Source organism: Akebia trifoliata, chromosome 5 (genome assembly GCF_017979445.1).
Source record: "Akebia trifoliata isolate Shusen 1 chromosome 5, ASM1797944v1, whole genome shotgun sequence".
NCBI lineage: Eukaryota > Viridiplantae > Streptophyta > Magnoliopsida > Ranunculales > Lardizabalaceae > Akebia > Akebia trifoliata.
In genome coordinates, this window is record NC_141379.1 from 30,196,750 (window position 1) to 30,209,555 (window position 12,806).

Consider the following 12,806-nt stretch of genomic DNA (forward strand, 5'->3'; position numbering starts at 1 on the left):
AACATAAAATTTCATACAATAAATTACAAATCTATTCATAAAAAGTCACTAGTTTATTTATAAAAGATCACTAATCTATGTCCTAACTCCTAAAATAATTCATAATAATTATTATATATATATATATAATGCATAGGGGTTCGATTCTATACAAGCTTAATCCAAGAATCAAACCAAATTGATCGGTTCTCCATTTTCATAACTTGGAACCAAACCGCAACTTGTTCCAAACTGAACCAAACCACCCCAAAGTTATCAGTTTGATTTGGTTCTCGATTTGAACCCAACCAAGTTGCACCCCTACTTGGACATACCTGGTTATCAAAAAAAAATTATATAATATTACATATAACATCAACAGATGAATGCATGGTACAACAATGTTGTCCAGTGATATAATATAAGAATTATTTTGCTTTAAAATAAAATAATTATGTTGTCCAGCCCAATGATGTGGACTGGAATTGGACCTACCAATTTGAAGAATTGGCCCAACAATATGGGCCAATTTTGGGCTTGATTTTTAGATCTTTAAAATCATGGCCCATTGACAGTCATGTCCATGACCAAAAACCAGTTGATTGGTAATTATCAGCTCTGGATAGGCTAGGAGCTATTGACTTCGTCTATCTGTTATCATGATCAAATCAAATGATTAGAAATCACTAGTCAATCTGATTATAGATGAAGATCCAAAATAACAATGGAGTTCTCCAAAAGTCTTTCCGATGGACCATGTTGGGTTGTCTAAGAAATTGATCAAAATAAGCCCTTAAGACGCCACAATCTACGATTACATTTGTTTTTGTTGATTGAAATGTCAAATGTATTGGTTGCCCATCACATTAAATAAAACCAATGCCAGTCCATCAAATCAGCTGACTAGCTGTGGGTCTGCTTGGCCCATTGGGTTCCTTTGTAACATGATGAGAAGCTGCCCGAGTACATTCTTGGTCAAATATATACTTTCATATATATATGGGGTGGCGTTCGCAGGCGCTAAAGAGGACCAAACATTTTCTCAAAGTATGAGTTTACAAAAATTACATGGTCCCCACAATTCTTTAACTTGTAAATTAGGGTTAGAAGTTTCAGAATGAACTGGTATTTTGTGAGGATGATGTCTTCATCATAAAGATTATCATACATTGAAAAAATATTTGGCACAATGTTTGGCCTTCTTTAGGGTCTCCGAATGCGACCCATATATATATATATATACATGGAAAAATATTATATGGGCCAAAAGACACTACAGAGATTGGATTGAGATTCTAATTCTGGCTATGCGGACTTCCACGTTGGCCCCAATGACACCTCAACCATCTTAGAAATGGTTTACATTAGATTTTAAAAATTTTAAAACAACGAAGTGTTTTTTTCTTGGTCAAAGGCTTTGTATGTTTGAACAATGACAAAAATTTCTTTCAGTAAATTTTTCTTGTTAGAGTCTTAAAATTCTATCTTTCACACATACCTATTAACTGACGAGTGATTGTCTGCTCACAATTCAATACTATTTTGACACTTGGCACTTATGATATAAACAATACAGGAGAACTTTTCTCTCTTGCCCGTAATGAAAAAATGAAATTTTCTAATAAGATCACTTTGTGACATTCAAAAACATGATTCAGCGCCACAGTGTTGTAGATGATGAAATTCTATGAATTTAAGAAAAAAAAATTATTTTTCATAGTTGAATTTTAATTCTAAATTTGAGTCGTCGGTAGCCGTTCATTTTCAACACCTTCAGTCAAACTTAAAAAATTTTGTCTTTATTTTTATCATGAGTTTTTTTTTCCGTGAAATCTAGAAAGTTGTGGTATTCAATTGCCAATATGACAATCATGTGGATCCCACAATACTTTTTAAGATTTCTGAGTTGTGGATGTGCGGGCAAGAGAGAAAATTTCTCTCTTATTACTTACGTCATCAATGCCACATGTCAAACTGGAGTTGGACTGTGAGCAAACAATCACTCATGTGAGCGTGAGAGAAATAAAGAGCATCGTACATCGTATTTAATCATGCTAGACTCTTTAGATAGAGAACAAAATATATATATATTAAAAAAGCAATCAATGATGGAGAGACAATAAAAATAAGTGGTGGTGGTTACATTAGCTTATCTACCAAGAAAACAAAGGTAATCACCTATATGAATGCGAGTAAAAATTGGAAGACCAACGATGTAATAGGTCATGAATTCAACAATCACAACCAATCTTTTTTCTTTGAAGAGTACCCACTCGATATTATTTTTTTCTTAGTTACTTAAAAGTAAAAAATTCATTTAATTTTCGAAGGAATATGACTTTTCCCGAAAATAATCTTATCCAAATTAATACCTTGAACAAATCAATTCCACCACCTTGATTGCACCTTAGAAAATATTAAAAAGAAGACTAATGATAAATTGACGCGGCAAAAATACATGATTTGTAGGCAGTTGACGTGGCCAGGGCACAGAACCGTTGATCTTTTTCCTTATGTACCCTAGCAAAATATATATGATTTTGTGCCCTTGCCATGTCAGTTGCTTACAGACCGCGAGTGTTTTGCCACATCAATTTATCACAGTTCTGAAAAAAAAGCCATTTTAAGTTTTGGAGGGGCATTCAATTGTGAGATAATAAAAAACATTATGAGGTGAGAGAATCATTTTCATGTAAGAAATCGCTTTATCAGGAAAATAAATTTTCAGAAAAAGTTTGCAATCATATATCTAAAATATCATATTTTCAAAGAAAAATTATTTGTTCACCCAATAGCCATTATAAATGTCCAAAACTTTTATATCCTCACGGGAAAGGGCACACAATTACCACGTAAGTCAAGCGGTCACAATTACCACCTAAGTCAAGCGGTCGTCTCTGCGCTAGACATCCGTCCATATATGTTTTGCTTTAAAACTTCAGTTTTTTCTTTCCCTCAGTACTTTAAAAGTCAGAATTAATGTTGGTGAGATGTATAAAGTTTCAAGGTCTAATCATAATATAATTACAAAATTGACTACACTATAATTTTCTTAAAGTGATCAAAATGTCTGACTTTTCGGATTTCGAATTTTTCAAATTTAAATAATTTGGGGTATAGTTCCTATTTATTGTCGTAATATAGGAAATTTTCTTTTTAAAGTGATTTGTTCCATCAATTGAGTGGAAGATGTGTAATCGTGAACTTGAAGGAATAAGAGTGTTAATATTCCAAAAATTCCGTAACATTTAAGTTTTATCAGATTCTCACAAACGCTGAAAATGTGCATCATTTTCCAAAGATATTCGCAAAAGCTATACCCTAAAAAGTGTAGGGAAGCCCCACGTAGACCGTAGTATGGAAGACTTGAGCTTAAAAGGCTAGAGATAGAGAGTGATACACATCACATCCACACCTAATTGGTATTTGAATGATCTCAAATACCACTCAACAACCTTGGCATATCTTTCCTCCAACTACTTGGTCATGATGTCACTCGTTCGTAACTATTATGCATCAGTGTCATTGCCTCACATTATCGTAACTAATGGGTCAACAACACGAATTGTATTACATCATTTTACTATGTCATGAATTATAATTTTTATATGATGCATTTGCACTTACACGCTAGCATCTAAGCTACATTTAGAAGCATCTTTGTTGTACCTAAACTTACTAGAATCAATCACCATGTTTACTACATACGACCTTCTTATCAATTTTTTGTTGGACTTCGATGATCTTGAATATCGTCGTTCCATTTATCACTCCAGCAATGTTATAGGTTTTGATGATAGTATTACCAAGGGCGGAGCTAGTAAGGAGTTGGTGGGGGCAATTTTCCCCACAAAACTTTGAGACACTCTTATATTTTTCAACTAATTACATGTCCTGTTTGTTCTCACTCCCGCTAATTTTTGCATCCCCCCCCCCCCCCCTTTTCAAGTTTTGTTGATGACATTGTCTCTTGACCGGCCTTCTCATATACTAATTAGAAATGACCTAAATATCTTTTTCTTCAACTTCCAATAAAAAAACCTCTGAATTTCTCCCTAAAATCATTCATCTTCGAGTTCTTCAACTATACAACTAACCATAGTTTTCCCCCACTACAAGAAAATCCTGGCTCCGCCCCTCAGTATACACTACTCATTTTTGTAGGTTCAACTATGAAGGTGGTAGCACCACGTGAAAACTAGAAAATCTAATAAGAAAATTCGATGGGCCAAGACTGATGAATTTTATAAACCAAATTTTGACGGCTCTAAGCTGTCGAATATCTCCTATCCTCCATTAATTAGATGGTTACGACTGTCAAAAACAAAAATTCTACAACAAAAAATTCGATGGCCTTGAGCCATCGAATATGGACTTTTTCATGTTGTATATTAGGGTTGATAATACTATTAATTACACCATTGTAACTTCATTAATTGTCGAAATAATCATCAATATTTTACTACTGTAATATCTCTTCTTTTTTCACATAAAAATATGATATTAATTACTACCATCCAAGTTTCTTTCCACCTCCCTTAAAATCTAGCTGGGGACTAGTTATTTTTAATATCATAAGGTTTGCCTTACAACTATAAAAAATGTGGAACTGAAGTGCTATTAGATTAATTTATTAAACTCATATTAAGGGTTCTTCTATTTAAATCTAATTTTTAATAAAATAGTCATTAAAGGTTTTTCATCTCCACTAATTAAATATACAATGAGTTGATATCTATAGTTTATATTCGTACTCAAGCTTTTAGGGCCCATATATATGGATATCATGTTCATTCATTGGCGGTAAACCTCTCAAAAATTTCAATCTATTCAGACATACTTAACTTCATTAAAATTTGAATTTAATTTAAAAATTAGATTATTCATTCAAACAATTAATTTAAGTCAGTTTTTAATATGGTTAATATGCCAAAATGTTATTTATATAACCACCCTACAAGAGATCGTGGAGTAATTAGTATATATAAGCAAATTAACTACTCAATCATGAGCCTTGACAGCATGAAATTAAGCTTGCATTGATTTAATCCAAATTTGAGATTAACATCACCCTACAAATACAAAGAGTTTAATCGATTGACACATCCTTTTTGTTTTCTTCCTATTGTTAGTTGAATATATGTATGGCACTCGTTGTTTCCCTATTTCTTGTCCATAGCCATGTCATGCTTGACCCTTTGTACAAAAATTGTCCTAAAGCGCGAGGCCTTCGTTACTCGAATTAGGCGCCAATTAGAAATGGTACTAAATATGTTGCAACTAGGAGTCTCGTCAAAATTTAGAAATTGAACTATTTTATAACCCGAAGTAGGGACGAAAACTGGGTCCCTAAGCAGATTAGAAGATTTTTGTTATGCGTTTAGGCCTTCAACCTTCAAATCTTCATCACAAACGCCTTCAACCTTCAAATCTTCATCACCACCGACGTATAATTCTTTTAAGATCTTCAACAATTCTAACTTTTGGACAATCTTTGCCAAATTCAAATCCCTTTCCCACTAAAAATCCAAATATTTATTCCAACTCTGGTAACTCTGCTGCCTTCATTAAGAGATTGTACCAAAAATCCATGCTATCGTCCGTAAAGTTGTTTGAATCGAAGGTCATATGGGCTTGTGAGGAAGGACTTTGAAGTCGTGAGTCAGTTGTGGTAGCCTGAAAATCCCCTTGCATGCTGAAATTTTCCTCAGACAATGCTTCAGACCAGAAATTTTCATCGAGCTCTTGGAAAATTTCAAAGGAGTAGTCATCTTTAGTGCCCATGTCATGTTTTTCAATTGTTACAACTGACGAGTCGGTGACCGATGAGGAGTCACTAGAAGCTCGTTGCGGGGACACTGCAACATAACCCGGAGTCCCTTTCGTCGATTGGGTTGGAAAATTCATTGGTTCAGATAATTCTCTTTTAGTGTTGGATTCACATTGCGATGTTTCGATTGAGTAATGTGGTTTGGTGTCTGGGGTGGCCTGCTTTTGTTTGAGTTTCTTTTTAAGGTGGGTGTGCCAAACATTTTTAATCTCATTGTCCGTTCGTCCAGGCAATCTTGCTGCAATTGTAGACCATCTGGAAATTAAAAAGAAAGATTATGTAAGAAAAATTGCACCAATTAATTTTAGTGTTAATTTCCTTCTTGTAATTAGAACATCTCCAAGATATAATGATTATCGTACAAATATTGTTGATCGATCAAAACACACCTATTCCCTAGCATTTCGTGTAACTTGATGATAGTTTCCTCTTCTTCTTCGCTAAAGTTCCCACGTTTAATATCGGGTCTCAAGTAATTCGTCCATCGGAGTCTGCAACTCTTTCCACATCTCAATAGGCCTGAAAGAAGAGAAAAAAAAAAGGGAGGATTATAAAAACTATACCAAGAAGAGAAATTTTTTGTTTTTTTGTTTTTTAATATAAAGTTGGCCAACTTAGCATTTCAAAACTGTCTCTATCAGGCTCTTAGGGTAAGATGTTTTAACCAAACTCAATATGAGAAATTGACAATTTGATGATTTTAAAAAAGAGATAAGTTGATGGTTTTAAAAAAGAATAGAGATAAAAGTAAAAAAAAAATGAACGTGGATTGAGATAGTAAGATGGTAAAAACGGATATAAAGACGCTTGAATTAATCATAGGCGTGACTTCAAATAGAACTAAATGACGATGATCATGATAATCTTTTTCTTCGAAAAAATTGAAAGTACTCTACAGAAATCCTTAAAAAAAACACAAATTTAATAAATAAAAATATTGAGAAATTGAAAGTGAGGATTCTTTAACCCATATTTTCCTTTCGTAATCAAAATGAAGCTTTTTTTTTGTATTTTTAGTATTGAGTGTAACTAAAACATTCGATATCATTGAGGCCAATACATCTCTATAGAAAAACCCATTTCTAGTTTTGTAATTACCAGCTTGTTTCGGGAGTGCCCGCCAATTTCCATGGCCATAACGTTGAATAAAAGCAATCAGTATTTGATCTTCTTCAGTAGTCCATGGCCCTTTCTTCAAGCCCATCTTCTCACAACAAGGAGCTCTCACCATTTTTATTCTCAAACTGAATTCTCAGTTTTCACTCTTTAAAATATCAGTTTAGATATCCTAAAAGTTAGGTTCTTATCAAGTCCATGAATGGCTATTTATACCATAAAGTCAGAATCAAAACGTGTTCTTGTAGTCCAAATACATCATCAAATTTTCAATAAAAGGCAGCAACTTCTAGGAAAAGTGTGTCCTCTATCATACACTCCTAGGGTTAATCTTGGGTTATCTATATATTTCTTTAACCCTTGTTTAATATCTTAATCATAGTTTTAAAACTTTACGAGTCAACATGAAACTTGGCCTAGTTGAATTGAGTTGACTCGATGAAATTTCATTGGGTCAGATTAAAAACTCATTATTTGATGTCAATTATATTTAATGTTTTTTAAAAATCTGAAAATAAATATAGTATATAATTTCTAAACTAAAATTACTTTTACTTGTTACAACTTGACAAAACTAAATGGAGTAACATTGTTTGTTCACCTGATCCATAATATTTAAAATACTGTGATGATCATGGTTTTTAAACTCGGTATCTTGTCTCGTCTCGTTCAGCTCCGATATCGAGTCGTCTCGGACGAGTTTTCTGATACGTTTGAGACGTCTCGTGAGACAAATCAAAAAAATGACTTTGCGAGTTGGTCTTGTTCAGCTCCGATACTGAGTTAACTCGGACGATACATCTCGGTCTCGGACGAGTTTAAAAACCATGGTGATGATGATGATGATGATAATGATTTTATTGACTCATGAGTTTAACTCGATTGAATCAAAGCTTTAAACTTAGATTTTTTTTAAACCGAACAGGTGGGGGAGAGAGAGGAGAGGTGCTCATCTCCCCTTGCATGGCTAAATTAACATAATAAGCAATAATAAAATGTAGTCTTGGTCAGATGGTCCACACGGCCTAGCAAAAAAAAAAATTGGTCAACAAAATCTGTGGTAGGGAATCAAAGCAAATTAAATTGAAAAAAAAATGAAATTTAAATAAAATTATATAACTCTCTCTAGTACTTAACCAAACAGGTGGGGCAGACTGACAGTACAGAGAGAGAGAGAGTTTAGGAAAGAAAGTAGAGGTTGGCTGCAAAGGTGCAGAAGGGTTCACACTCACACCTACAGAATTGTCAGTTTTGGGGAAGTTGTCTTCAAGGGTGTGAACTGTGGGTCAAAGAAAGAGGCTTATGCCTTTCTGCCCATCTTTTTGAAAAATCTTTGTTACACCCCACTACTGCATTTCTTAGATTAATTAATTCCTTTGAGAATAACTTTAAGCCTTACTAGTCAACCCATTGACTTCACTTGATTGATCTTATTCTTGTGCTATATATCTTGATTGATCAAATTTTTGCGTTGCTTCGATGGAAAATTTTGATCCCATTTGAGATTGAATAAAATATGACTTTGAAATATTGAATTTTCATGAATATTTTAGTTAATCTCATAATGTTTTGAAATATCTTAAAATGTTTCAATCGAGATCGTTTCGATTTTTCTCTCACCAAAATATTATCTTGAAATATAATTTTAAAGCTTGGTAAGAATTAATTTGCAAGGCTAAATAATCGTGGGTGCAATTGTGTGTGGGAGAAGGCTCCCTTACCAGGAACTGTAGATCTGCACTCCTCAGGATACAGAACTGCACTTCCTCATAAAAAGGTGTAGTTCTGTATCATGAGGAGTGCAGATCTACGATTCTAGAACATGTCAAGTTAGGGGTGTCGATTGAGTGTGTGGGTAAATTAGATTATCACGATTTTATCATTAATTATTGAATGGTAACAATTTAAATCAAAATAAATATATAAATTAGACTACAGGACTTGATCAAACTGTTGAACTGGAAACTCGTAGATTATGAACAGATCAAATGAAAATAAATAACAAACGAACCAACATGACTTGTTAAACAACACGTTTTACAGTCGATTATGAACGTAAATTATCAAACTGGGTGCAATTGTGTGTGGGAGAAGGCTCCCTTACCAGGAACTGTAGATCTGCACTCCCTAGGATACAGAACTGCACTTCCCCATAAAAAGGTGCAGTTATGTATCATGAGGAGTGCAGATCTACGATTCTAGAACATGTCAAGTTAGGGGTGTCGATTGAGTATGTGGGTAAATTAGATTATCACGATTTTATCATTAATAATTGAATGGTAACAATTTAAATCAAAATAAATATATAAATTAGACTACAGGACTTGATCAAACTGTTGAACTGGAAACTCGCAGATTATGAACAGATCAAATGAAAATAAATAACAAACGAACCAACATGACTTGTTAAACAACACGCTTTACAGTCGATTATGGACGTAAATTATGAACAATATGATCAAATTGAAGATATCATAATTCAATTAGTTTAAGGAAATGTTGCTTGTCTATTAGGCCGCACTTAAAAGTCAACTACTTATCTATTATCGTTAAGCGTTGAATAGTAATAATTTAAATCAAAATAAATATATAAATCAGATTTCATGACTCGATCAAACCATTGAAGTGGAAACTGGCAAATTATGAATAAATCAATGTGACTTGTTAAACAAGATGGATAAGAGTTTGATTATGAACGTATATTATTAACAAATCAAATGAAAATTATATATAAATGTCATTTTCCTAAACAATATTATATGTATTATTTATTCCAACTAAAATATAAGTTCAAGTTGTGTTAACTAGATTTAGTTTGAACAATATGACTAGTTTTTAACCTCACAGAGTTAGAGAACGAATGATTAAATAAGGGTTTGCAGATCCTTTCAACCAACTACTCTAACGAGAATGACAAACTTAAACAACTGAGTCTTTCCTTTTGACTACGTTTTGTACTAAAGATTGGTTCCGCCATGGAAAATTTCAACCAAGTGGATGAAACAATTGATCTAACTCAGTTTGGGTGGGACCTAAGTTTGTCCTTATAGTAGTTGAAACCAAAATGATGCAATGTTTACATCACTAGTTCGTCAAATAAGAAAAGGTCAGAGTTTAATAAATTTAGATTTGAATATCTATGAAACAATGGAGAAAAAAATATTCTAAGTGACTCAATTACAACTAATTCTATTAAAATTGCATATAAGTGTATGGAGCTAAGCATGATGTAATTGAACGCTGTAACATATTTGGTCCAAAAGATTTGTAGGCATTAGATGCTTATAGGACTGGCAATGATCTGAAATATACCTAATGTCCAAACTAGTCGAAATCAATCAAATATATATATATATATATCGGAGTTAAATTGAAATTTTGAATCTAATACAATTTTGGATGTATCCCAATCGATTTCGAAAAAAATTCGATTCAAATATATTTTGATATTCTTAATTTTATATAAATACATGTAGATAAAACGTTTTAATTTTTTTAATTTTCTTCTGTATTTGTAGTTGAAAAGTGGATTTTTTAAAATTTTATATGATTTTATATATTTTAAAATTTTGAGCATTGAGAATTTGAAAATAAGGCATGTGCTCGGAATTCAGATCAGATCAGATCAATTTTGAATTAAAGATGAAATGAAACGGATCAGATTTAGTTCACATATTCATTAATCTGATTGGATCGGATATATATTTATAAAAAAATCGGATTGGTACTGGAGTGATACTGATTCGATATCAAACTGATTCGTGCCAACCCTAGATTTCTAATTACTTCTTACAAATCATCACAAATTTTTGTATGAGTACATGATTGTCCTTTGTCAAACATACAATTTTATACCAAGTAAATATGGAGATAAGATGCTTTAATCTCCCTCTCTCTCTCTCTCTCTCAATTAAATTGTGATAAATCACATAAGGACCCAATTTGAGGGAAACATATAACACATGTTTGAAAGACTAGTTTCTCTACTACGACGGCCATTTTTTAGCCATTGCTAAATGCACTTATAGCAATGGTTAGAAGTTGACCATCGCTAAAATCTGTCACCACAAACCCAATTTCTTGTAGTTTATGAATGTTTGCAATTCGAGTCCAATGCTTGATTGCCATTGGCCAACTGTAAATCTCACAAATTTGAAACTTTTATACAAACCCAAGAAAATTCTTAAACAACATGTAAAACTCTGCCATTCGAAAAATCTTGCTAAATTTCTAAAGAGCAAAATTTTGCACAGTAATACAAATCTTTACGAATTACGACGTTTTACAGACACACCAAGTTGGACTTTTCTAATCTTAACCAACGGTTGAGGTTCTCTCCATCAACATGACCGTTATGATAAGAGGAAAAACGTAGATAATTTTGTAGAGATCAATAGATAATTTCCTAGAGATGAGTTCCAATTTTCCAAGGACTAATACACTTTTTTTTATTTATTTATAGGGATACATTTTTCTTGAGAATCCCTAACACCCCCAGAGGTCAAGGCTAGGATTTTCCTATCAATTGGCTTAAATTTTAATTTGTCCTAATTATATTTTGATACATGCCCCCTTGCAATTTGCATCATTTTGTAAATACATCCCTAAGTTAGTGAATCCTAAAGTTCATTGAGAAGAGGGAATTTAACTACTTCTAGCAGTCTCTTTTTAAATAATTGTGACTAAAGTGAGTTCAAGAAGCCATCATAAACAATATCATTGACTTTGTAGTGTAATTCCTCCAACTTTTTTATACTCTTTGATACACTTTTTCAAGAGTGGAATACATTTATGCACACGAGCGAGTCAACGAATCTATCTTTGACCTTACCTACATTGGATTTGGTCCTTAAAATAACTTAAGCCTTCATGATTTGTATTTTGTAAAATAAAATATCGAATGTCTCGATTGGAATTCAAACGTCTCGGGCGAGTCATCTTGGCAAACAATTGAGAAAGATTTACATTGTGATTAGCCCACCACAATGATTCATTCGAGATCTGAGTCATATATTGGCATTTGATTCAACTCGATTTCACAACCTTACCCCATCCCCAAACACGCTCTTGGTATGTATTTTCATGGTCTCTTAATTTATTGAAACAATATTTTTAAAAAAATGAACCTTGCCGACCTCCCAAACTTGTTCTTCATTCATGGTGTCTTATTTTATTCGAGAACGATGTTATAAAAAACAATCTCACCTCATCTCCCGAACATGTCTTTTATATTTAGTTTCATGGTATCTTATTTTATTCTAACAACATTTAAAAATAAAATGAAACCTTTCTAATAATCTCAGATTTTGTCAAAATTCAAACCACCAGTTGAGATTGGAGGAAATAAGATAATTTATCTACGTATGCATTTTTAAGGAATCTATGAGTATCTTCTTATCTCATCTGTAGGCTTGTCATATGAGGTCAATATCTTTTTTTAAAGAGATTTTATTGTCACATCAACTTTTGCTAATATCACTCCAATTCATATGTAAATCACCAAAGAATTTGGTGAATCTTCATTTCGTGTGTTGAATACCATGAAATTCCGAATTCAATATAGTATTTACTTTAATTCATCAAAAGTGCAGAACTCGTGAGTTTATCATTTTTAATATTTACAAATCCATAAATATACCAATAATTTCGTTGATTATAAAAGTGACGAATTCACTCAAAATGCATGTTTTGAGAATTAACATGAACAAATGTGCCGAAATCAGAATTTAGACATAAGTTGAACACGTTTAGAGAAAAATTACAAAGAATCAGCATACATTGGGGTGGCGTTAATAAAAGTTGGTGTGGCCATAGAAACTATCTTTGTAAATAGACTGGAGTGAGATATTTAATGAACAACTAAAGCCTGTATGGTGACACC

At 32.8% G+C, this 12,806-nt stretch overlaps 1 protein-coding gene across 1 annotated transcript; it reads right to left on the reverse strand.

The window, feature by feature from the left end:
• Nucleotides 1-4,994: 4,994 nt before the first annotated feature.
• On the reverse strand, nt 4,995-7,090 carry LOC147402102 (transcription factor MYB30-like). Its single transcript, XM_086443614.1, has 4 exons — nt 6,908-7,090; nt 6,199-6,328; nt 5,403-6,064; nt 4,995-5,372 (listed from the first exon to the last, which is right to left on the reverse strand). The coding sequence occupies exons 1-3, from the start codon at nt 7,038-7,040 to the stop codon at nt 5,515-5,517; spliced, it is 813 nt and encodes a 270-aa protein (XP_086299740.1). The 5' UTR covers nt 7,041-7,090; the 3' UTR covers nt 4,995-5,372; nt 5,403-5,514.
• Nucleotides 7,091-12,806: the final 5,716 nt, after the last annotated feature.

Bases quoted from the DNA above. Each gene is read 5' to 3' on its own strand.
- LOC147402102 (XM_086443614.1), bottom strand. From the start codon at position 7,040: ATGGTGAGAGCTCCTTGTTGTGAGAAGATGGGCTTGAAGAAAGGGCCA. The intron at 6,329-6,907 runs GTAATTACAAAA...CTCTTCTTTCAG, and splicing joins GGCACTCCCGAAACAAGCTG to GCCTATTGAGATGTGGAAAG. The intron at 6,065-6,198 runs GTGTGTTTTGAT...TTTAATTTCCAG, and splicing joins CACGAAATGCTAGGGAATAG to ATGGTCTACAATTGCAGCAA.